The following is a 24,576-nucleotide window of genomic DNA, read 5'->3' as shown; positions in this document are numbered from 1 at the left end:
AAGAATGGCTCATACACGGGGGAAAAAAGCAGTTAATTGAAACTAGTATTCTGAGTTATTCTCTTTTTGGTTAGAAATTGTCCCTGAGGAAGTGCAGACATTGGTCTTACCAGATGAAGATTTTAAATCAGCTGTTATAAATATGGTCAAGAACTAAAAGAAACCATGCCTAAAGAATTAAAAGAAAGCATGAGAACTATATCTCACTAAATAGAGAATATCAGTAAAGACATAGAAATTATTTTTTTTAAAAAAAGAACCAAATAGAAATTCTGGAGCTGAAAATGAAAAATTGAAGAGCTCAACAGAAAATTTGAACTGGCAGAAGAAAGAATCAATGAACTTGAAGATAAGTCAATTGAGATTATCCAGTCTAAGCAACAGAAAGAAAAAAAGAATGAAGAAAAATTAACAGAGCCTCAGAGAGCTGTGGTACACCATCAAGCTATTAACATCATATAATAGGAGTTCTAGAAGGAGAAGAGAGAAAGCAAGGGGAAGAAAGAATATTTGAAGAAATAATAGCCAAAAACTTCTCACATGTGAGGGAAAACTGCATCAAATTTGCATATCCCAGAAGCTCAACAAACTCTAAGTAGTATAAACTCAAAGAGATCCACATCTAGACACATCATAGTCAAGCTGTCAAAAGATGAAGAGAAAACTCTTAAAAGCAGCAAGAGAAATGATTCATTAAACACCAACACCCCACTGAAACATGATTTCCCAGAAGCCTGCTCCTGGACACAATCCAGGCAGAATGTGAGGTAACAATCATTTCTGAGTCATCAATAGTACCACCCTATGGGTGAAGTCGAAGATGGAAGATGGAGAAGTCTTTTAAACCTTTCAAGTTTTCTCTCCACTCCTTAAAGTCTCTTATTTGGGGCATCATCTTGGTCCTCTCCATCCTGTGAGTCAGGACTGAGAGGGGACAGAGATATCATTGCAAACAGTATTAGGGGAGTGTGTGAAAATGACGTCACTAGGGATCTGACGTGACAATGACTGCCTGCCCTGAGGGCTACAGGACTTGCCCAGTTGGGAAACAGCTAAGCAGTAAGTAACTGTTGGCTTTAGATTGGGTAGTATTGGTTCTAAGCATAGTTATATATGAAATTTCCCTTAAAAATAAGGTCCTAGTCTTGAAGTATAATAATGAAGACCAGGCATGTTTCTTTGATTCATGTTTTTATATTGATATAGATACACATTTACAGTTTTATATTGTACTTTAAATCTAAATCACATCTATTTTTATCTCTTTCTCAAAGATATTATTTATTTTATCTCTTTCTCAAAGATAATTTAAGTGGGGATGAGAAAAACTTAGAGATGAATTTTTCCAACATTCTGACCCAGGAGACTGCCATTCATTCCACTGACATTTACTAAACATCTATATTATGTAGCGGACATTGTGCTAGAGGATGGACACAGAGATGGGAGACAAAGTGTTCCTCATGGGGCAGGAGAGGTGAATGCTCAGTCTGAACTTGGTGGGCAGTTCCAGGAGAGGCTCCCTAGAGAAGATGACCCCTTATGGGAGTCTTGAAGGGTGAGCTAGGTGAAGTGAAGTGGGTTTAGGCAAGGCTATCCAGGGAGACAGAAGAAGATGGCACGGAAGTGAGGGAAACTTGGTATGGTTGAGGAATTCCAGATGGCCAGAGGATAGGTGTTGGGGGGGTGGCTCAGAGATTAGGCGAAACTGATTTGTAGGGAAAGATCATGATTGTCCTGGAATGCCACCCTAAGAAGATTTAAATGACACAAAATAGTAATTATTATAATTCTTCCTATTTATTGAGCACTTGCTACATGCTAGGCACTCAACATAACCAAGTTATTCCTCACAAGAGTCCTATGAGGTAGGTACAGATTTATATGGATAAAGTATACTCGATTGGGCGAAAGAGTCCACAGAGACTGAGAAGGAACAGTCAGGGAGATAGGAGGAGAACAGGATGGCCTGGTGTTGGAGAAGTCAAGAGGGAAGGAATTTCGAAAAGGATTTGTGTTAAGTGCTGCCAAGAGGTCAGTAGGAGAAAGACTAAACAACTAGCAGGTCACTGGTGATCTTAACAGGTACAGTTTCAGTGGAGTTAGGAGGCAAAAGGCAGATTGCTGTAGGGCGAGGGTGCAAACACAATGCAGAAATGGTGATAGTGATTCTTGACTGCTCTCTTAAGAAGACTATTCAAGGAGGAGAGGGTTAGCAAACAGGTAGAGGGAGTTAGAGGTTGGTTGGTTGGTTGGTTGGCTGGCTGGTTGGCTGGTTGTTTTTAAGATGAGAGAGACTTGAGCATGTTTGTGTGCTAAGAGGCCAGAATGGGCAGAGAGAGAGATGTGGAAGGCTCATGAGAGAGGGGTCATTGATGAAACAAGGTCACCGCGTAGTTGTTAGGAGATGAGGGGAAGGCCTGGCCTGGCCCAGGAGCCCAGAGAAGGGCATTAAAAATGGATGTGGCAGGGGCTGGCCCCATGGCCGAGTGGTTAAGTTCGCGCGCTCCGCTGCAGGCGGCCCAGTGTTTCGTCGGTTCGAATCCTGGGCGCGGACATGGCACTGCTCGTCAGACCACGCTGAGGCAGCGTCCCACATGCCACAACTAGAGGAACACACAACGAGGAATGCACAACTATGTACCGGGGGGCTTTGGGGAGAAAAAGGAAAAAAAAAAAAAAAATCAAAAAAAAAAAAAATGGATGTGGCTGCCAGAGGGTGAGCTGGAAGCTGAGGTAATTTCAGTTTGTGGGCCTCTGTTTTCTCCACAAGTAGGAACCCAGATCCACTGAGAACAAGGGGAGTCCCAGAATACTTGACTTATAATACGTGTATTTCTATAACACGCTTATTCAATAAGTGCCATAAACAGGTTTCTCCCGCTGCTGCCCAAGTGAGGAGTTCGATTCAGGGGGAAAAGCGTGTGTAGTGAACCCTGAGCGCTCACTGACCTACAGTTTGCAGTTTTTTCTATTCTCAAATGACTCCATGGACTGAGCCATCTACCCTGAGTTGACTTCTCCACTCAGCTTTGCAGTTCTCTTCTCCTCCTCGTGAAGGCAGACAGGCTCTGTGTCTTTGCTGAGAGCAGCCCTAAAAAGAAGCCCACTAACAGCAATGACTGGTGCTAGACCCGCAGGAAGTGTGCGGCCCAAAGAGAGCCTGGAAATAATGGCTTGGGATAAATTGGACAGTGTGAAATGTAGAACTCGGTGAGAGTTGGTATCTGTGGCCAAAAGGAATTTATTAAACTGTGTCAGCGAGTTCTCTAACACTGTCCATGGAGTAAGAAATACAGCTTTAGTGTAAGTCGGAAGGTGGTCCTTTTCAGTGTTGGGATACATCCAGGAAACAGTTCAGAAGAGAGTCAGAAGCCTGCACAAATATTTCCTTTGCAAGTTGGGGAGAGAGAGGTCTCACTCAGGAAAAGGGACTTTCGTAAAGCTTATTTTGTTTGTTGAAAAATAGAGTTATTTTCTTTAGTGATAACATTCAATGTTTTTTAATTTGCATTTTAGTGTAGGTGTCTGTATATTTTCCTTCAGCAGTAGGGTTGTACAAAGAGAGAATGTTTCATTTAAAATTAGGGACCAAGTTGCTAAATGTGTTGTTATCAATAGGTCCAGTGCTTGATACAAATGCGCGCGTGCACGTGCCCACACACACACACACCCCTTCATAGTGAAAGTATCAGCCTGATGGTGTTTACAAGCAGTATTGCTTGACCACACAGTGCACTTCTAAACATGGCCTTTGGCTTCCAGCAGAATCTTGACTCATCTACTTAATTGTTTGAGCAGGTTTTTAACTTATTTAAGCCTCAGTTTTCTCAGTTATAATATGGAGTTAATCAAGGTACCTATCTTAGTATGGTTGGAAGGATTAAACAGATAACATGGGATAAATGCCCAGCATAAAAGGGCTGAATAAATGTGCACATAGCAATTGTTATTATTGATCTTATAGTTGGAAAGCTGATTGTTGTTGACAGCTGTCTTGCAACTCCAGCTGACCCTGAGTCTTTGCTCATGAAGACTTACCTAGTCCAGTTCCACAAATGCTTGTTGAGGGCCTGCTGTGTGTTCTCACAGCAGAAAGAAAGAAATGTGGAGACTTGAAAAATGAGGCCCTTTCTCCCACACCAAGATGCTAACAGTTGCAAAAATAGTAGGAATAAGACAAATAACCATAATGCAATATAGAGTATGAAAGCTCCAAATTTCAATGAAATTCAGTTTCATTCAACCAACATTATTTTTATTGAGTTCATAGTGGTTTACATCAATGTGAGACTTCAGTTGTACACTATTTCTTGACTGCCACCACATAAGTGCTCCCCTTCATCCCCAGTGCCCACCCCTCACCCCCCTTCCCCTGGTAACCACTGAACTATTTTCTTTGTCCATGTGAAATCATCTGGTGTTTGTCTTTCTCAGTCTGGCTTATTTCACTTAGCATAATTCCCTCCATCAACAACATTTTTATCAATCACCTCCTATATGCACACCAAGCCATGTCCACATGGCTAGTATCTATCAAGCATGACAAGTAAACAGTGGGAGTGTAGAGATAGGTAGCTTCAAGGAGGCAGTGGGGATCCTTGTCGGAGTAGCTTTCAGAAGGGAAGGGATGAACAGGAATTCAAGCCCACAATCGGAGGAAAAGGTAATCTCGGGAGAGGACACAGCGTGTGCCTTGGCGTGGAGGCAGGAAACTGCAAGCGGTGTCTAGAGAACTGAACGTAGCTTGTTATTACTGAAACTTAGATTTGGGTAGGAAAGTAAAGGGAGAGACAAACAGGAATCAGGTTGCCTTCAGGTTTGATCTTTGGGCTACGAGGTCTTTGAAGGTTTGTGAGCAGGTGTGATGTGATGAGACAGTGTTTTAGAAACACTCCTGGGGCTACAGTGTAGGGGCAGATGGGAGTGTAAGATCAATACCAGAGAGCCCAGTTAGGCTGCTACAGGTATCCTGTCTGTGGTCAAGGAGATGGAGCAGGGGGCATGATCTCAAGAAATGCTAAGGATCTTAAATGATTGATGGACAGTTTAATGAGAGAGAGGAAGGAGTCAAAGATGAGCCCCAGGTTTCTGGTTTGTGTGACTGGGTGGATGGTGGTGCCACAAGCTGACCACAGCATAGCCGCCATCTCTTCACCATGCGCACACACATATACCCCAGCTGTGTATCCTTCCTTCTCCCCTACTCCCTGCTCCCAAGTCACAAATTGGAAAAAGGAGAAAGCCTGGAAATCTCCTGAAGAGACTCATGTTGCTCCACAGTGTGGTGCTCAGAAAGGCCCACTGAGTGAGGCCAGACGGTGGCAGCTGCTTCCAGAAAGCTCAAAATGGAAATCAACGCCCTTACAGTGTGTGTACCCCTTGTTTTCCCTGCACTCTAACCACCTTACCATGTCCATCCCTTTTTCTCATCCCAGACCCACCTTTGTAGTTATTGGAATTTTTGTGGATAGTTCTGATATCTGATACCTCAGGTATATGGCAATGTTTGAAGATCTCTCATTGTCTCTCTCTCTGTCTCTTTCTTCCCCCCTTCTTTCCCTCCTTCTTTCTTTTTTTCTTCTTTCTTTCTTTCCTTCTTTCTTCCTTTCTCCATAGCTTTTATTTCATTGTGAAATATAATGCATTTACTGGAGTATGTAAAATATACGTATATAGCTTAAGGCATTTTTATAATGAACACACATGCAACCACCACCCAAGTAAAGAAATAGAATCCTGCCAGCCCCTCAGAAGCCCCTCTCATATCCTCACCTAATCACAGCCCTTAGTATCCCACCTCCCCACACAAGTACCCACTATCTTGACTTATGGGACCCACTTCCTTACTTCTCTTTTTTTGTGTTATCACCTAAGTAGTTTTTCTAAAAAATAGAGTTCAGTTTTGCCTGTTAGGGAACTTTATTCTCTGAAGTTCTTCGATCCTGCTTCTTTCTTTGGACACTATATTTATAAGATGTATCCAATTGTTGGACATCGCTATGCCATCTATTGCATGAATATACTACCATTTTTTAATTCCCTTCTATTGTGGTGGTCATTGGACTGTTTGCAGTATTGAGCTCCTATGAACAGAGCTTCTTGACCATTCTTGTACATGTATCCTGGTCACAATTCATAAGTTGCCTCAGGTTACGTATCTTGGAGTAGAGCGACTGGGTCGTAAAGTGTCTTCACTAATATTACTCGATATTGTGTGAGAGTTCCTCTTTTCCACATCCTTGCCAACATTTGGCGTTGTCTCTCACCTTCGTGTTTTAAACCTCTGTTCCCAAAACAGACTCTTCTACTGTAACAGTCTACCCTAAGCCAGTGGGTCTCACCCTCCATTTCCCAGGTGGCTTGTAACAGAGGACAGTCACATATGTGGCACCCTCTTGTGAGCATGTCCATAAGAAGGTGATGAGCAATTCTCCAAGTATGAACGCCAAAATTTAAATAGATTCTGGTTGATTTAACAATAGTAAATCTTTTAGGGGCTGTGGTACTTTCTTACTTAAAAGCAAAGCAGAAGGGGCAGGAGGGAGGGCAAAAGGGGTGATTAGGCACATGTGTATGGTGATGGATTATAATTAGTTTCTGGGTGATGAACATGATGTAATCTACACAGAATTTGAAATATACTACAATGTACACCTGAAAGTTATATAATGTTATAATCCAATGTTACTGCAATAAAAAATTAAAATTAAAAAAATAAAATAAAAAATTTAAAGAAAAGCTTTATAAAAAATTTTCTCCAATTCTTGACATTTTGCCTCTTTTAAAACACTGTATTATATGGACTCTATACTTGTTTTACAAATAAAGAAATGGACAATCTAAGCAAATCAAATTTAAAAAAAGCAAAGCAGAACTCTTGGTGACACATCCCTTAAGTGATCGTGTCACACCCGTGTGTTTTGATAACCTAGTTGAGAACCACTGTCTTTGTTGGCTGAGATTCTATGATTTTCGCCGCCTTCAGCTTGAATGTATTGACTGCCTCTTCAGCCCAAAACCACAACCACCCAGCATATTTCTCTACCAAAGATGTTGTTCACAAACACCATAAAGGGAACGAGAGAACAATGGTTAAATTTTCCCAAATCAAATGGTACAGACCCAAGGGCTTGTCCTCTGGCATATGATACTCATGCACATGTTCTTTCTGGTGTCCCCACAGGATTTGACCAGCTGACCTGGACCTGGCCAAAGGCCCTGTGCTGCATCATGGCCGCCTCACCATTCTGGCTGACTAGGAAGGTGTTTTCCTTCAAGCTGAGCAAATGGACGGGGCTTGCTTTCTTCCGGTCACTGGTGGTCTCCTTGCCTAACATTCGCCGGAAGAAACTAATCCATAAGCTGCAGGAGGAAAAGGCTTTTCGGGAAGAGATGAAAATTTTCCGTGAGAAAATAGAAGACTTCAGGGAAGAGATGTGGAATTTCCAAGACAAAATCCATGCTTTCCGGAGCCAGATCTTGGGCTTTTGGGAAGAGGAGAGACCTTTCTGGGAAGAGGAGAAAACCTTCTGGAAAGAGGAAAAAGCCTTCTGGGAAATGGAAAAATCTTTCCGGGAAGAAGAGAAAACCTTTTGGAAAAAGTATCGTACTTTCTGGAAGGAGGATAAGGCCTTCTGGAAAGAGGACAATGCCTTATGGGAAAGAGACCGGCACCTTCTTCAGGAGGACAAGGCCCTGTGGGAGGAGGAAAAGGCCCTGTGGGTAGAGGAAAGAGCTCTTCTTGATGAGGAGAAGGGCCTGTGGGAGGATAAAAAGTCCCTCTGGGAGGAAGAGAATGCCCTCTGGGAGGAAGAGAAAGCATTCTGGGCAGAAGGTGGCGGCCATATTGCTGAGGAGCAGATACCTGAAGATAGGCACTACAATGTCAATGGAGGGCCACGATCGCCAGCCTTCTTCCGAGGCAGGGCATGAGCCCAGGAGATGAAGGGCCATGGGGTCCAGACTCTACTGGACTGGAATTCAAGTCCAGGGTGACCTTATGTGCTGGAGAAACTATGCACTTATTTGTCCCTTTCCTTCAAAAGATCTAATAAAGTCCCGAGGAAAGGTTTGGAAAGTCAACTTCTTCAAGGGAGGCTAGCTACATTTTCCCCAGGTTTTGTGGTTCTCCAAGGTCCTCTCCCATCCTCCAGGCTGTATTGCTGTCCGTAGATCTTGGTCTCAAGCAGTTCACCATAAGCCTGGCATGTATGGGTGTTTGTGAATAGAGACTGTGGTTCTCCTTAAAAGAGTCAGAATTTGGGAGAAGAGAGGCTCAGACAATGCCAGCTAGAGACATAGGGACAGAGAAGGGCTGAGACTTCTCTGCCTCTGTCATGCTGTGGGGCGATCATTTCTGCTCCACTCTAGGCAGTCTCAGAGGCCTGGAGTGGGCTGAAGTTTTCCATGTTAAAAGACCACCGTGCTGTTAACAATTCATCCTCACCTGGCAGGCCATTTAGAACACACAGGCAGAAGCCCCTAATGGTCCACTTGCTTGTAGTTCCGGGTTTCTATGAAACTTCTCCATTGCCCCTTCTCTGTGGCATGAGAAAGGGGCGTGGTATTAGGCTGAAGCTCCAGAGCTCAGCACGCAGAAGCACTGCCTTTCCCTGGTGATGGAGTCAAAGTGGACCGTGTAGGGCGATCTGGGAGTAAGGGAGTCCTCCCTGTCCCGAAAATTCCCATTCACACAGGTCTCACTGTGCCTGCTTTTCTGCATTATCAATTTCTTCCTTTGAGTTTCCTTCCTTCCATTCATTTAAAATTAAAATGCTCCAGGAAGGTAATACATTAAATGAATGTACACTCATGTGGTCAGCAACTTACATGCCCAACTTCTCTTCTGGGATTAGATAGTCTGTATGGACATCAGTATGGAAACTACCAGAAGGTGGGTAGTAAGAAACATCAAGGCAAACATCTCCTGCTTTCCCTTGTCTTAGACCTTGCCCTCATTGTTATTAAGTACAACTTGCTTTGACTTTGTGCCTCCCTTACTACTCAACAAGCACTTTCACATTTGCCAACTCATGCAACCTTCACCATAACTCTATGAGTTGACAGGGAAGGGATTTAAACCCATCGTACAGATGAGAAAACAGAGACCTAGAGAAGCCAAGTGACTGCATATGGCCAGGCAAGCAGCAAAAGGAAGGGCAAGGCCCAGATCCCACGTCGTCTGCCTCTTGACCCATTCCTTTTCTAATACAAGCCTGGGTCATGGAATGTTGCTTCAGCGTAGCTCAGGCAATAATGGCATCAGGTTGCATGAGCCTTAAAGCACTTTGGGCTTTCACTGGGGTTTGGGGTGTGTAGTGGAGAGATGGGAAGAAGAGAGGACAGAGTCCTCCTAGAAGTGTTGAGCAAATGCACCGGGTCACGGGAGAGTGGGCCAACTCCAGGAGCAGCCAGGCCTCTGTGGCTCCGTATCACTTTGGGAATGTCTGGATTCCTTGCAAGGCCTCTGATTCTCAGGAGTGAGGGCCAAGACAGTGGGAGCAACTTTCTCCTTTGTCACACACCCTCACCTCATCCTCAGCTCCCAACTGACCCTTGGGCAAAAACTTTAGCAAGCTGTGGGAACAAGATGCTGGTGTGAAGAATCAGATTTCAGGGGGAGGTAGCTGGGGGCCCTCACTCAAGAAGACCTGTCCAACAGATGGTGGGAACCCCAATACAGCAGCACTGCAGATTCAGCGATCCCCAGTGGTCCCGCCCAAAACAAAAGCAAATGGAAGATTGTTGACCTTAAGACTTAAGAAATGCAAACCAGGTGAAAGCAGGAACTGGGAACATGCAGTGAATAGAAAGAACCCCACACCCGACCCTGCTTCACAGTGTTCCAGTGAAATCATTGAGAGAGACCGTTGTCATTTGAAGGGGGACTGGAGGAGCTTCCCAGAGGGGACAGGAGGGTCCCTCTGTGATTCCATCCTTCATTCAGCAAACGGCTGTGAACTTTCACCATCCCAGGCTCTGTCCTCTTTGGTTTAGGTGGGGAAGTGGGGAGAATGGCAAGTAAACATTCTCCCCACCTTTGAGGGGAGGGCCGTGAGAGCTCCATGGAGTGCCCCCTTTGATGTCTTTTAACTGACTCTGGCAGTGGTGGGGGTGAGGGGATCTGGAAGGGTTTCCTGGAGGAGGTGATGACTGGGTGAAGGCTATCAGTCCAGTGGGAATTAGCTAAGGGAGGTGGGGCTGAGCAGTAGGAGGGCATTCCAGGCCGAAGGAACACCATCGGCATATGAAAGAGCACAGCAGTTTAAGGAACTGCAGACACTTTGGTGGACATGGGGGAAATGTAGAATAATGAATTAGACGAGAAGGCATGTAACTGATGACATAAGGCCTCATGGGCAATAGGGAGCCACTGGAGAATTTTAAGAAAGACATATTTAGATTTAAATTTTAGAAATGACATCTGGCTATTCAATTTGTGGTCCATGGACCAGCAGCATTGGCCTCACCTGGGAGCTTGTTGCAAAGGCAGAATCTCAGACCCTGACCTATTGACTCAGGCTCTGCATTTTAACAAGGCCTCTGCATGATTTGTATTGGCTTTCAGGTTGGAGGCATACTTCTGCAGAGGAGCTAGTGGAGGTGGCTGGAGTGGAGGGAGGCGAGATCATCTGGCAAGGTGGCAGTAATCCAGGTGAAAGGGGCTGGTGCCCTGCCCCTGGCAGCAGTGGGGTAGACATGAAGACGAGCTGGCAGCTTGGAAAGCTGCTGGGAGACAGAGCAGAGTCCACTGGCTGGGGATGGATTGGATTTGGGTGGTGTGGGAGAGGCCAGTACCAAGGATGCTGCATAGGTTCCTGACTGGGACCATGAGGGGATAGTTGTGCCCATAACTGAGAGGAGGCCCAAGAGGAGCAAGATGAGTGGGGCTTTCAGGGTTAGGGGAGACACAAGATGGCAGGTTCCCTTTACCTACTGTGTAGGGCAAGTTCTCCAGACCTGGTTAGCACCTCAACTTTCTCCTCCTTCACTCGCTAAACAAGGTGGGTAAGAATTCCTTTGTTACATAAATCACTCATTCATCAGCTAATTCATTGTCCATTTATTCATTCAACCACCACTCTACCTTGCCAGCACTGGACTATGTCTGGGAATGTGTTGATTCCTGCCCACATGAAGCTTGCAGTCTAGTGGGGAAGACAGATAATCAAATAATCACAAGGCTATTATTTGTAAACTTCAACAAATGCTGTAAGGAGAAGGGTACATGGCGCCACCTCTCTGAGAGCTCTCCAGTAATGCACCCTTCTCGAGTGTGTTTTAAGCACAGAGCAAGATCTGTAGAGAGATGAAATAAAACCAAGTTTAGGCAAAAGAAAATTAACCTAAGGATGAGTTGTCTGTGTATGACTAATAACTGGGAATCCCTGGGCCCTCAGGTAGGTTCACAGAGAAAGGAAAGGATTCAGATAATGTCCGTGAAAGCATCTTCTAACCTCTGGGATGTTATTACAACTGTTAGCACAAACGGAGATAGATTGCTCCACAACCTCAGCAGCAGCCAAAACTGGTGTCCTCTTTGAGGCAGCACCCATGATAGCATCACTGAACTCCTGAGAGATGTCCTGGTTGGTCCATGACTTAGGCTCAGGCAGACATCTAAGGAGCAACTTAGCTCCTCTGTGTTGATCTCTTGGCAGGGAACAGTGTCATCTGTGCTGCCTTAAGGTCCTGCTCATTCAGCTGGGCCCCAGATTCATAATCATCTTTATTCCAGAATCATAATGCAGACGCTGGAAGATCCAGGAGTGCCAGGAACAGCACCTATTTCAGTAACTTACCTCGCCACTAAATTCACCCTGAGGAATTATCTTCTCCCCAAAGCTGGAGGCCATGCGGAAGCTCTTACCTGAGCCTACCAGAAGGGTTTTCCAGGGAAATGTGCTCAGCTCTGGGAGCTGTCATTGAGTCCTTTAGGCTGTGGACCACAGATGTCAGACTCACCTGGGGTGCTTGTCAAAAATGCAATTCCTGGGTTCCACCCCAGACTTACTGGATCTCCGTCTTTGGGGCCAGGCCTCAAAACCTGAATTTTTTAACACATTTTCCAGATGATTCTTATGCAAACTAAGTTCTGGGAAACACTTGCATGTAGTAGAAAAAGCCCTGGGATAGAAATCAAAGGCCCTAATTCTATTTCCAGTTCTGCTGCTTGGGGCCAAGAGCTGAGGGCACAGGCTGAGCCTCTGTTTCCTCAGCTACAGAAGAACTGGATTTTTTAACCTGACGAAGTCCCTGAATGGCGACTGCTAGAAACTTGGTTTGAAGCCTGGGGCTCCTCTTGAGAAGTTAGCATGGGGAAGAGCAGTCCAGAGACCCTGCCCCCTTCCTCTTCAGCCCAGGCACAGATTACCTGCGCGAAGGGCATGTGGCCCTGGCCAGAGGACCCAGCTTCTGTTTGCTGGACGTGTATGAAAAGAGGAGTCCATGCACTAAAGAGATGGCACCTGCAGTGACCCAGCAAAGTCCTCGCTAACTTCATTGCCATCTCTGCATAGGCCCAAATCTCTACTCAACAGCCTGGACCCACCTCTGGGGGACAAAGTTACACTAAAGATAACGTAAGAGATACGACCTTTGAGCAAGAAAAAATGTTTGCCTGGTAAAAACTTACTATGGATCATGGATCAATGACTCACTGAGAAAACCTGCGCTAGTTAGCCTGGAATTTTCTAGAACCTTCTTGGCATATCTGTAAGTTCCCTGAGAGCTAGTGAGTGCCCAGACATGCTGAACAGTATTTTCCATTCTTCAAAGCGCCATCCAGTGTGATGTGCCTAATTCTCATCTTTGGGACTTGTGACATAGTCTATCGCTTAATTCAGGCCCAGAAGAACAAAGGGTCATGCATAACTTACTACTGTTAATAGTCACAAAAGTAGCATGAGCTGGCGAAACGGACATAGCTTAGGGGTCAGACAGGCAGTTCCAGGAGCCAGGGCTTCCTCCATTACTTACTAGAGTATGATTGTGTGAGTTTCCTAAGCTGCCCTAACCAAGTATCACAAAGTTGGTGGCTTGAAACAACAAGTTTGTTCTCTCATGGTTGTGAAGATCAGAAGTCTTAAATGAAGGTGTTTGCAGAGTTGGTTCCTTCTGGAGTCTCTGAGGGAGAATTTATTCCATTCCATTTATTAGCTCCTGGTGGCTGCAGGCAATCACTGGCATTCCTTAGCTTGTGGATGCTTTACTCCAATCTCTGCCTCCATCTTTTCCTGGCCTTCCTTGTGTGTCTCTGTGTCTCAAATCTCCCTCTCTTTTCTCTTATAAGGACTCCAGTTATTGGCTTTAGGACCTGTCCTAAATCCAGGACGATCTCATCTCAAGATCCTGAATTACTTCTGCAATGACTCTATGTCCAAATAAGTTCACGTTCACAGCTACCAAGGGTAAGGACTTTTGCAAAGACACTGTTCAACCCACCACAGTGACTTAAAAGGTGTTTTTACTCTCCGAGCCTCAGTTTCCTGATCTGTAAAATGGGAATAATAATAATGACACCTGCATAACCAGAGGGATTAAGAGTACTGTAAACAATTTTTGACAAATTCTCTATTCATTTATCCATATGTTGTGAGGCTCCAAAGAGACAATATATGTTGAAGTTCCCAGTACGTTATACATCATTCAGTAAATTCCAGATTCCCCCACTGCCTTTTGTTTCATAGATGTTACTTTGGGGTTGGATTTACATCTCATTCTGATCTGTCAGGAGATCAGTGAATTCTTAGCCTCCTATGACAGTCAAGTATTTCACTTAAAATATTTAGACAGGTATGGCCACATGGATATACTTTAACAGATATTATTAAAAAGAGACATTATCTGGCCTCTGGGCTACATCTGGTGTAACTGGCCACAATGACCTTTCAGGATAAGTCCTGGTGTGGGTAAATGTTCTTGCACAGCACTAGTGTTCTGGAAGCATCTGCAGCAAAGCCAGGCCTGTGACTGACTTGTGACAAGTGACTTTAGATATTTGGATGGTGTCTAAGAAGGGCCTGTCTCAAATTCTTCTCTCATGAAAAGAAAGACCAAGTACAGAATTTTTTGGTTTTGATTTTTGTTTAAATTGGTGCAAATAAATAAATACAATGTTTTTCGTTATTCTAATTGGAATATCTCATTAGAATTATGTTAAAATCTACAAGTAAGCAGTACAGAAATGAAGGACAATTTTGAAAGATTTCTTTATGAAGAGCCTATGCTTTGAATCTCCCGTCACTCCAACCACCAAAGGGAGAGAGATGGGGAGGAGCTACCTTCTACCCCACGTCAAGAGAAAGGAGGGCTTCAACGTTCTTCCTAATAGTTAAGATCCCATTTATTGCTCTCCTTGAGCATGGTAAAGGAACGGGATTTTAGTCGATGGCTGTTGAAGACCTCATAGGATCAAAGCTCAAAGAAGGACATTTCAGGGGCACCTATGATGGTTAATTTTATATGTCAACTTGACTGGGTCAGGGGTGCCCAGATATTTGGTTAAACATTATTTCTGTTTGTGTCTGTGAAGGTGTTCCCAGATGAGGTTAATATTTAAACAGTGGACTTGGTAAAGTAGACTGCCCTCCTCAGAGTGGGTGGTCCTTATCCAATCATTTTAGGGCCTGAATAGAACAACAAACAGAGGAAGGGAAGATTCACCCCCTTCCTGCCAGGTGATTGAGTGCAGACATCCATCTTCTCCTGTGCTTGGACTAGGACTTAGACCAGCAGCTCCTTTGGTTTCAGACCCTTGGATTCAGAATGGAACTACGCCACCAGCTTTCCTAGGTCTCCAGCTTGCAGATGGGAGATCACGAGACTTGTCAGTTTCCATAATCATGTGAGTCAATTCCTCATAATAAATCACAGAAGTCCAGAACCAGATGGCTTCACTGGTAAATTCTACCTAACATTCAAGGAAGAATTAGTACCAATCCTTCTCAAACTCTTCCAAAAAATAGAAGAGGAGGGAATTCTTCCAAACTCGTTTTATGAGGCCAGCATTACCCTGATACCAAAACCAGATAAAGATGCCACAGGAAAAGAAAATTATAGGCCAATATCCCTCATGAACACAGATGCAAAAATCCTCAACAAAATATTAGCAAATCAGATTCAATAATACATTAAAAGGATCATACACCATGATCAAGTGGGATTTATTCCAGGGTTGCAAGGATGGTTTAAAATCCGAAAATCAGTCAATGTGATACACCACATTAACAAAATGAAAGATAAAAATCATGTGATCATCTCAATAGATGCGGAAAAAGCATTTGTCAAAACTCAACATCTATTTATGATTAAAAACTCTTAACAAAGGGTATAGAGAGAACATACCTCAACATAATAAAGGCCATATATGACAAGCCCACAGCTAACATCTTACTCAATGGTGAAAAGCTGAAAGCCTTTCCTTTAAGATCAGGAACAGAACAAATATGCCCACTCTCACCACTTTTATTCAACACAGCATGGGAAGTCCTAGCCAGAGTAGTTAGTTAAGAAAAAGAAATAAAAGGCATCTAAATTGGAAAGGAAGAAGTAAAACTCTCACTATTTGCAGATGACATGGTATTATATGTAGAAAACCCTAAAGACTCTATCAAAAAACTGTTAGAACTAATAAATTCAGTAAAGTTGCAAAATACAAGATCAATACACAAGAGTCTGTTGCGTTTCTACACATTAATAACCAACTATCAGAAAGAGAAATAAAGAAAACAATTCCACTTACAATTCCATTAAAAAAAATCTAGAATAAACTTAATAAAGGAGGTGAAAGACCTGTATATTGAAAACTAAAAGACGTTAATGAAAGAAACTGAAGAACACACAAATAAATAGAAAGACATTCTGTGCTCATGGATTGGAAGAATCAATATTGTTAAAATGTCCATAGTACCCAAAGCAATCTACAGATTCAATGCAATCCCTATCAAAATTCCATTGGCGTTTTTCAAAGAAATAGAACAAATAATCCTAACATTTATACAGAATCACAAAATTTCTTTGGAACCCGCATAGCCAAAACAACCTTGAAAAGAAGAACAAAGCTGGATGCATCATGCTCCCAGATTTCAAACCATATTACAAAGCTATAGTAATTAAAACAATATGATATTGGCATAAAAATAGACACATAGATCAAAGGAACAGAATAGAGAGCTTAGAATTAAACCCACACATATATGGTCAATTAATTTATGACAAAGGAGCCAAGAATATACAGTGGGGAAAGGAACGTCTCTTCAATAAATGGTGTTGGGAAAACTGAACAGCCACGTGCAAAAGAATGAGACTCGATCACTATCTTACACCATACACAAAAATTTACTCAAATAGATTAAAGACTTGAACATGAGACCTCAAACCATGAAACTCTCAGAAGAAAACATAGGTGGTAAGCTCCTTCACATAGGTCTTGGCTATGATTTTTTCAATATGACACCTAAAGCAACAAAAGCGAAAATAAATGAGTGGGACCACATCACACTGAAAATCTTCTGTACAGAAAAGAACACCATCAATAAAACAAAAAGGCAAAGTTACTGAATGGGAGAAAATATTTGCAAATCATGTATCTGAGCTAATATCAGGGGCTAATATCCAAAATAAATAAAGAACTCATACAACTCAATAGCAAAAAACCAAAAAATTTGATTAAAAAATGAGAAGATCTTAACAGACATTTTTCCAAAGAAGATATACAGATGATCAACAGGTACATGAAAAGATGCTCAACGTCATTAATCATCAAGGAAATGCAAATCAAAACCACAATAAGACATCACCTCATACCTGTTAGCATGGCTGTTACCAAAAAGACAAGAAATAAGTGCTGGAAGAATATGGAGAAAAGGGTACCCTTGTGTGCTGTTGGTGGGAATATAAATTGGTGCAGCCACTATGGAAAACAGTATGGAGGTTCCTCAAAAAATTAAAAATAGAGCTACCATATGATCCAGCAATCCCACTTCTGGGTATGTATCCAAAGGAAATGAAAACAAGGTATCTGCATCGCCGCGTTTATTGCAGCATTATTCACAATAGCCAAGATATGGAAATAACCTAAGTGTCCCTCGATGGATGAGTGGATAAAGAAACACAATGTAATGTTATTCAGCCATAACAAAGAATGAAATCTTGCCATTTGTGACAACATGGGTGGACCTCAAGGGCATTATGCTAAGTGAGATAAGTCAAAGAGAGAAAGACAAATACTGTATGTTCTCACTATTATGTAGAATCTTTTAAAAAAAAAAACCCAACCTCATAGATACAGAGAACTTCTTGGTGATTGCTAGAGGCAGGAGGTGAGGGGTGGGTGGGAGAAATGAGTGAAGGGGGTCAAAAGATAAAAAGAAAAAAAGAAAAAACTTTTTAAAAACACCCAAGACACAAGCGTCCTTAAGTCATAAAAACCATCGCAAGCATGCAAATGTGGGTTTCTCACTGTCATTAATAAAAATAAGTCATATGTATGTTATAAATATATTTACACACACACATATATATATACATATATACACAATCTCCTTGGTTCTGTTTCTTTGGAGAACCCTAACTAATACAGCACCTATCCAGTGTGCCCCAGGGCAGCAAACTCTAAAGGCTTGCTGTTGGTCACCGTGTGCCACCCTATCACAATCAGATCTCTGAAGACAACTTCAAATCTCACTTTTATCCAGGACCAGAGGCCCAAGGAGGGAAGGACTGGCCGATTCTTTAATAACAAGTGATCTCTGGGAAGCTCCATCTTCTCATTACTGAACAATGATCATTAAGCGGGGCGCATTTAAGGTGCAGACTAACAATAATGGGGTTTCCTAGGAAGACCTCCGAAGATTATATCTAACATCATCTTTGATTTCAATCATCTCCAGGAAAGGAATAGCTTACCTAACCTCTCTCTATCTGTCCATTCCTAGTTTCATGTGAGAGTTTAGATAAAGAAGATATCCCATTGGCTGTCTAGTTGAACTCCCTCATTTTGTAGATGAAGAAACTGCTCAATGCAGGGAATTTGTAAGGGTGTGCTAAGGGGTGGAGCTGCGTCATGACCAAGGTCTGACTCTTCTTCATCTATTGCTGTCTCCATTGTCACGTCGTTAGCCTCAGTGAAACTATTTCTCACTGTCCTGAGGAGGATGGCTTATTTCCTATGGTCTTGTGTGCCAGTATCAGATTTTCTGCTGTTAAGAATTCTCTGTAACCATCACCTCAAACAGGCATGATTTGTGAGATGTAATCATAAAGCAATTTTATTTTTGTTTCCTATTGTCCCTTTAAATTTATTAATGGGGCTAGCTCTACGCTTGTCCCTAATGGAAAGCTTAAGTAGACCCCATGGCTTCTCTTGGTCGCTTTAGTTAAAAAACACAGTCCCAACCCAGCAATTAAGATGTTCCATTCCCAAAACAAAGGTTCCAACCTTGGAAAGAAAGCCATGTAAAAAAGATTCAAGGGCAAGAATCAATGCTGAATTTTTCCAGTTTTAAGGGAAATAAGTTGAAAAAGTGACCTCTAGTGGACTCCTAGCTTCACGCATAAAACTGGCTCTTTTCATTTGAAAAAAATAGAAGTTTTTACTATAAATATATAAATATTTTTTAAAAAGATGTTCCATTCCCATAGAATAATCAAAGCTTTGAACTCCACAGGTTGAGTGTGCTGCGGCCAGAAGTCCTGCAGCTGAAGAAGACAGGAAGCAGCCATCTTCTCCCTTGGCTCTCCTCGTCCTGCTCCACCTTGCTTACCCTGGGTTTGAATCCTTCCAGCGTTGAAGTAGAAGAGATAGAGGAGAGGGAAGGAGAGCTGGGAAGTTCTTCCTTGACTGGTCCTATGATGGAGGTTTGGCTTTGACCTTCTCTGGATTTAGCAGTTGTTTAAATTTGCTCTTTCTCTTACGGTGGCTTTCGTGGTTCCTTGGTGAACCTCCCATCCCCACACACACTGACTTACCCTCCCATCCATGAGCTTGGGATGTAACTATTCAGCTGATTGCTTGTTATACTTACTGTGGCTCTAAGCAATCAGTGGTACCCCTAACTCCTCCAGAAGGCCCTCTTGCAAAGGGTCTAAGACACTGATTCTCTTTCCTTTGCAAAGCCCATGTCTGGTCCATGGGGGCACGTTCCTTTGTCTTTGACTTTGATGAACTCTGGAGTGTAGTTACTCCGCAAACCTTAGCTCTCTACTCTCATGCCACTGGCGGCTTCAGCCTCTCACCCTTTGGATTTCTCAGGCATGATTTAGTCACCAGACCACTATGTCACCCAAACTTTAGGTGCCATATTTTAAGCCTCTCAGTGATCTCCTTCAAGTCCTCCTCTCTTTTGACTTGGGGTAGGAGGGCAACCTACCTCTCCCTATCTCTTTCCCTTTGGTTGTTGAGGTTGGGGGGGTGGGGTGGGGCAAGGTAGAGATTCACAGCATAGGCTCCCTATAAAGAAATCTTTCAAACTTCTCCAGAAATTTCCTACTCTTGACTCTTTAGTCCCTTCAGTGTGGATGAGGGGTTAAGATTTCTGTAAATGGTTTTTGTAAGCCTCCTTGGTAAATTCTCATTTGGTATGGCACTTCTGGGATTTGGTATCTATTGTCTCCTGGTACTTCAGCCAAAATTTCCTTTTAATACTTTGTTACATCTCTATAGAACCAAGCTAATTACTTAAACTAATCAAGCTCTAGTATTCTGTGGATTAGTTATTGTATTGATAATTTCAAGCTCTGTCAAAGGTATCTTCCTATGCAGTGTTTCTCAATGAGAGTGACTGGCATTTGGGATTGGCAATTCTTCATTGTACAGGGTTTTCTAAGCCTTTCAGGACATTTAGCATTTCCGGCCCCACAAAGGCCTGCAATGCTGCCCAATCTTTGATGATGGCCAAAAATCACCCAACCCATTTCCAAACATTCTAAGGGAGACAACTCTGCTCCATTTGAAAAACACTGGTTTCTCAACTAGGACACTCTTAGATAAGAGGTTGTGAGTTTTCACTATCAGTCAACACAAATTATTTCTTTACATAGGAGTATGTCCTGTCCTTCATGGTGGGGTTTCAGCAATGAGATTGAATGAAGGAGTGTGCTTGGCTCAATGCAAGGAGAACACTCAAAATACTAGGGTCAATAGTGAGATTTTTATGGCTTCAGTTGCCTTCTTTTACCTGATACGCTTTCTGACTAGGAAGATAATGTTACTGTGGTTAGATAATATTTTGGAATGTATAAAACTTTGAAATTTTTTTTTGGTATGTGACTTTCTTCCTATTTAACCAGAGACATCCATTTCCTTAGGATAGATCAAAAATGTGCATAGAGAGAAAGCATCTTTATTCAGTTTTTGGATTTCAAAATGGACTCTTGAGACTCATTTCAGAAGCTTTATGTCCACTTAAAGATTACAAAAGAAATGCATGCACCAGCTTCTCCTCCCTCCCCATGTCCCAATAAAACACGGTAAAGAGATTGTTAAAGAGACATAAATCCACAAGAACAAAGAGAATAGGAGAGAAGCCAATAGTAACAAAATTTTGAAAGCAGAGGATGCATGGAGCTGACTCAGCAGAAACAAAGCTGAATTTTAATGGCAGTGGGGAAAGCCAAGAACCAACCCAATTTATACTGCAGGACCACCTCCCTCCCCTCAAGACTCGGGAATAGCAGGCCAGATACTTCTTGAAGCGTAGGTAAAGGTGGAGCTAGTGATGGGAAGACCAGATGAAAATCTTTTTAAGAAGCAAATTCCTAGGCCCTCTCCCCTACTCAGTGCAGCCAGGAGGCTGCTGTTCCTCCATTTTGCAGAAGATTGGAAATTTATTCTTCAGAGAGGACAAAACTTGGGGTCCTTGAACTGGAGACATCGGGTGTAGCTGCAGATGGTGATACCTTGCTAAAAATGGCTAAAAAGTAAAAAGTACATTAGAAGTACTGAGACATTCCATCCTACCCCACTCTAGCGATGGGTCCTAGTGATTCTCCCCTCCTCACACGCATGCCCTGGGGGAGCCCCCTCACACACTGCAGAGGGCTGATTTGTGTTACCAATAGAGTATTGTGGGCAATCACAGAGTATGACTTCTGACACTAGGTCATAAAAGACATTATGGCTTCTGTCTTGCTGTCTCTTGAATCACTCACTCTGGGAGGAGGCAGCTGCCATCAATGAGGACACATGGGGAGGAAATGAGGACTCCTGCTGACAGCTAGCATCACTTGCCAGGAATGCAACTGAGCCACTTTGGAAGCAGAACCTCCAGACCCAGGCAGATGACTATACCTGACCGACATCTCACTGTAACCTCATAAGGGACAGCTCAGCTAAGCTGTCTTTGAGTTCCTAAAGCATAGAAATTGTGAGATAATGTTTTTTTAATTATGAGGTTTTGGAGTAATCTGTTATGCAGAAATAGATTAATAATCACACACACACACACATACCCCACCTTTTTTCCCCCACTCAGCTCCCAAACTGCTGGCAGCCAAGCTTGTCCCTTCTAGGCAGGAGGCTGGAAGAGTCTTCTCTGGGGAATTCAACAATCCCAGGAGCGTGGGCCTAAAAGTGTAACACTGGGGACTCACCTGGGCACACAGAACTTCCAATCACCTCTTTATTGCCCCCTTAAATATGAGCAGATGTCCAAGGATCACCAGGCACTTGAGGAGAGCCTCTAATATGACACAGGCTAAAGTTAACAGATAACTATAACTTGGAGGAAATAGAGAATATGCAGGGAGAAGAAGGCTTCAAAAGGATAAATTATCATTAGTATCTTTAGAGAAATAAGTGAAGGTATTGCATCTGTGAAACAAGAACAAAATGCTAGGAATAGTCGGAAAATCAAAAAAGAGTTCTTGGCAATATGACATAGCAGGAATGAAAAGTTCAAGAAGTGGGTTGGAAGATAAAATTGAAGAATGCTCTGAGAAAGATGAGCAAAAGTATGAGAAAATAGGTCAGAGAAATTTAAAAAAAAAATAGAGGCCCAGTCCAGGACTTCCATCCTCCAAATAACGAGCCCAAAAGAAAAGAAAGACAATGTAGGGGATGAAATTATCAAAAAGAATTTCAAGATTATGTCCCAGAATGCAAGCTTGCAGATTGAAAAGGCCCAGCCAGAAAAGTGGATGAAAATAGATCCAACCATGATGCAGTCATGTGTTGCTCAATGACAGGGATACTTTATGAGAAACACATCGTTAGGCAATTCTGTTGTTGTGTGAACATCATAGAGTGCACTTACACAAACCTAGATGGTATAGCCTCCTACTCACCTAGGCAATATGGTGCTAATTTTTTTCCAGCTTTTTCTCCCCAAATCCCCCCCATTCACAGTTGTATATTTTTCAGTTGTGGGTCCTTCCAGTTGTGGCATGTGGGACGCCACCTCAACATGGCCTGACAAGTGGTGCCATGTCTGCGCCCAGGATCCGAACTGGCAAAACCCAGGGCCGTGAAAGCGGAACACACAAACTTAACCACTCAGCCAGGGGCCAGCCCCCTATATGGTGCTAATTTTATGGGACCACTGTTGTATATGTGGTCTGTCGTTGACTGAAAAGTCATTATGCAGCACGTGACTGTATATCACTATGGAATTTCAGAACACTCAGGGCAAAGAGAAGATCCTAAAATCTGAGAGGGAGAGAGGGAGGAAGGGGGGGAGAAGGAAAGTAACATACAAAAGACCAGAAATCAGAATAGCTTCAGATTTCTCAACACCACCACAACGGCACAACAGAAGAGAAGAGAACAATGACTTCAATAGTCTGAGAGAAATAATTTCCAATCGTGAGTTCCATACTCAGCCAAACTGTCAATCAAGAGTGAGGGCAGAATAAAGCCATTTTCAGGAACACAGGCTCTCAATTTACCATTAATCCATCCTTTTCAGAGAAGCTCCACCAAAATGAGGGAGTTAAGCAAGACAGGATCAGATGTGGGATCCAGGAAACAAGTTCCAACACAGGGGTTAGGGGGAGGGAGACCCCAAGGTGACAGCTCTGGCCCAAGCCCAAACTGGATCCCAGTCTAGACTGGAGCAGGTCTCAAAGTGTTAAAAAAGACTTCCTCAGGGGCTGGCCCGTGGTCCAGTGGTTAAATTTGTACGCTCTGCTTCGGCAGCCCAGGATTTTGCCAGTTAGAATCCTGGGCAAAGACGTGGCACTGCTCATCAAACCATGCTGGGGCGGCATCCCACATGCCACAGCTGGAAGGACCCACAACTGAAAATACACAACTGTGCACCAAGTGGCTTTGGGGAGAAAAAGGAAAAAAAAAAAAAAGACTTCTTGGGCCAGCCCTAGTTGCCTAGTGGTTAAGTTTGGTGTGCACCACTTTGGCAGCCCAAGTTTGGTTCGTGGACACAGACCTACACCACTCATCTGTCAGTGGCCATGCTGTGGCAGTGGCTCACATAAAAAAGAGGAAGATTGGCAATGGATGTTAGCTCAAGCAAATCTTCCTCAGCAGAAAAAAACAAAGACTTCTTCAGGAGATGAAATTTGTAGGATACTTAGAGTGATTGAATGTACTGAGAGGTAAAGATTAACACTGCTGGGGGAGAGTCTGAGGGTGAATAAGTGGTAAATATGGAGTAAACTAAGCAACTGATAGAAAACAATAGTTATATGTTAATGTAGAACAAAGACTTGTGCACAAAGGGAAAAATAGCTGTGGTATATACATACTCAGCTGTGAATAGTATTTACATAGTTATATAACTATAAATACTGATTACAATCTAACCAAAATTACAATACACAATGTTGGAATGAGAGAGAGGATGAGACATCTGTTTTGTTTTTTTTTTAACTGTGGGAAGTCAGTATAGAATGCCTAACACTGAAAATTCAAAAAGCAGCAATCTGAGCGTATTATTTAGAGCAATGTTTCTTGCACTTTAGCATGCATCAGCTGCATCCCTTCTTCAGCCCCACAGACTGTCTCTCCTGCCCTGGAGTTGAGCTCCCTGGTGACACTGGGCTTTTGCACCTGTCATTCTCTTTCCCTCAGCCTTCACCTTGATCAATGGTCTCACACTCATCCTTAAAGTATCGGCCTAGTATTATTTGCCCTGAGCTGCCTTCCCTGACACCATCATCTGGGTGGGAAATCCTTTTGAGGGTCCCTCTCATGCCTGTACGTATTCTGGCACAGCACTGGTCACCCTGGGCTACGCTCTCTGGTTTATTTGCCTGCATCCTCCAGCAGACTGTAAAGGTTAAGATGGTAGAGACATTTCAGGGAGTATCTGAAGGCCTTGAGGCTGACCAGTGCCTTTGGAACAACCTTCCCATGTTTGGGGCATTTCCCACCTCTTAAGTGATGGTCAGAAATTTATTTCCCAGCTTCCTTTGCAGCAGGGCTCAGACATGTGACCCAGCCTCCGCCAATCACATGCATCCATCCCAGACTTCAGTGAAGAAAAAGATGGCAGGCAGAAGTCATCGTGTGAGGGTGGCAGGAAATCGAGCTCATAGAGGCAGCACGGGAAGAGGCCCTGGCAGAGGGATCCCTGCCTGGGACAGTGGTGTGGGCTGCAGAGTCTGAGCTTGGCTATG

At 43.2% G+C, this 24,576-nt stretch overlaps 1 protein-coding gene across 1 annotated transcript; it reads left to right on the top strand.

The window, feature by feature from the left end:
- The first annotated feature begins 274 nt into the window (after positions 1 to 274).
- Positions 275 to 8,085, top strand: CCDC70 (coiled-coil domain containing 70). The gene is made up of 2 exons (XM_008541830.2): positions 275 to 1,059; positions 7,187 to 8,085. The coding sequence occupies exons 1-2, from the start codon at positions 1,005 to 1,007 to the stop codon at positions 7,933 to 7,935; spliced, it is 804 nt and encodes a 267-aa protein (XP_008540052.1). The 5' UTR covers positions 275 to 1,004; the 3' UTR covers positions 7,936 to 8,085.
- Positions 8,086 to 24,576: the final 16,491 nt, after the last annotated feature.

Source organism: Equus przewalskii, chromosome 16 (assembly GCF_037783145.1).
Source record: "Equus przewalskii isolate Varuska chromosome 16, EquPr2, whole genome shotgun sequence".
Taxonomy (NCBI): domain Eukaryota; kingdom Metazoa; phylum Chordata; class Mammalia; order Perissodactyla; family Equidae; genus Equus; species Equus przewalskii.
The sequence above is the reverse complement of the archived record's forward strand: the minus strand, read 5'-3'. Positions and strand labels throughout refer to the sequence as shown.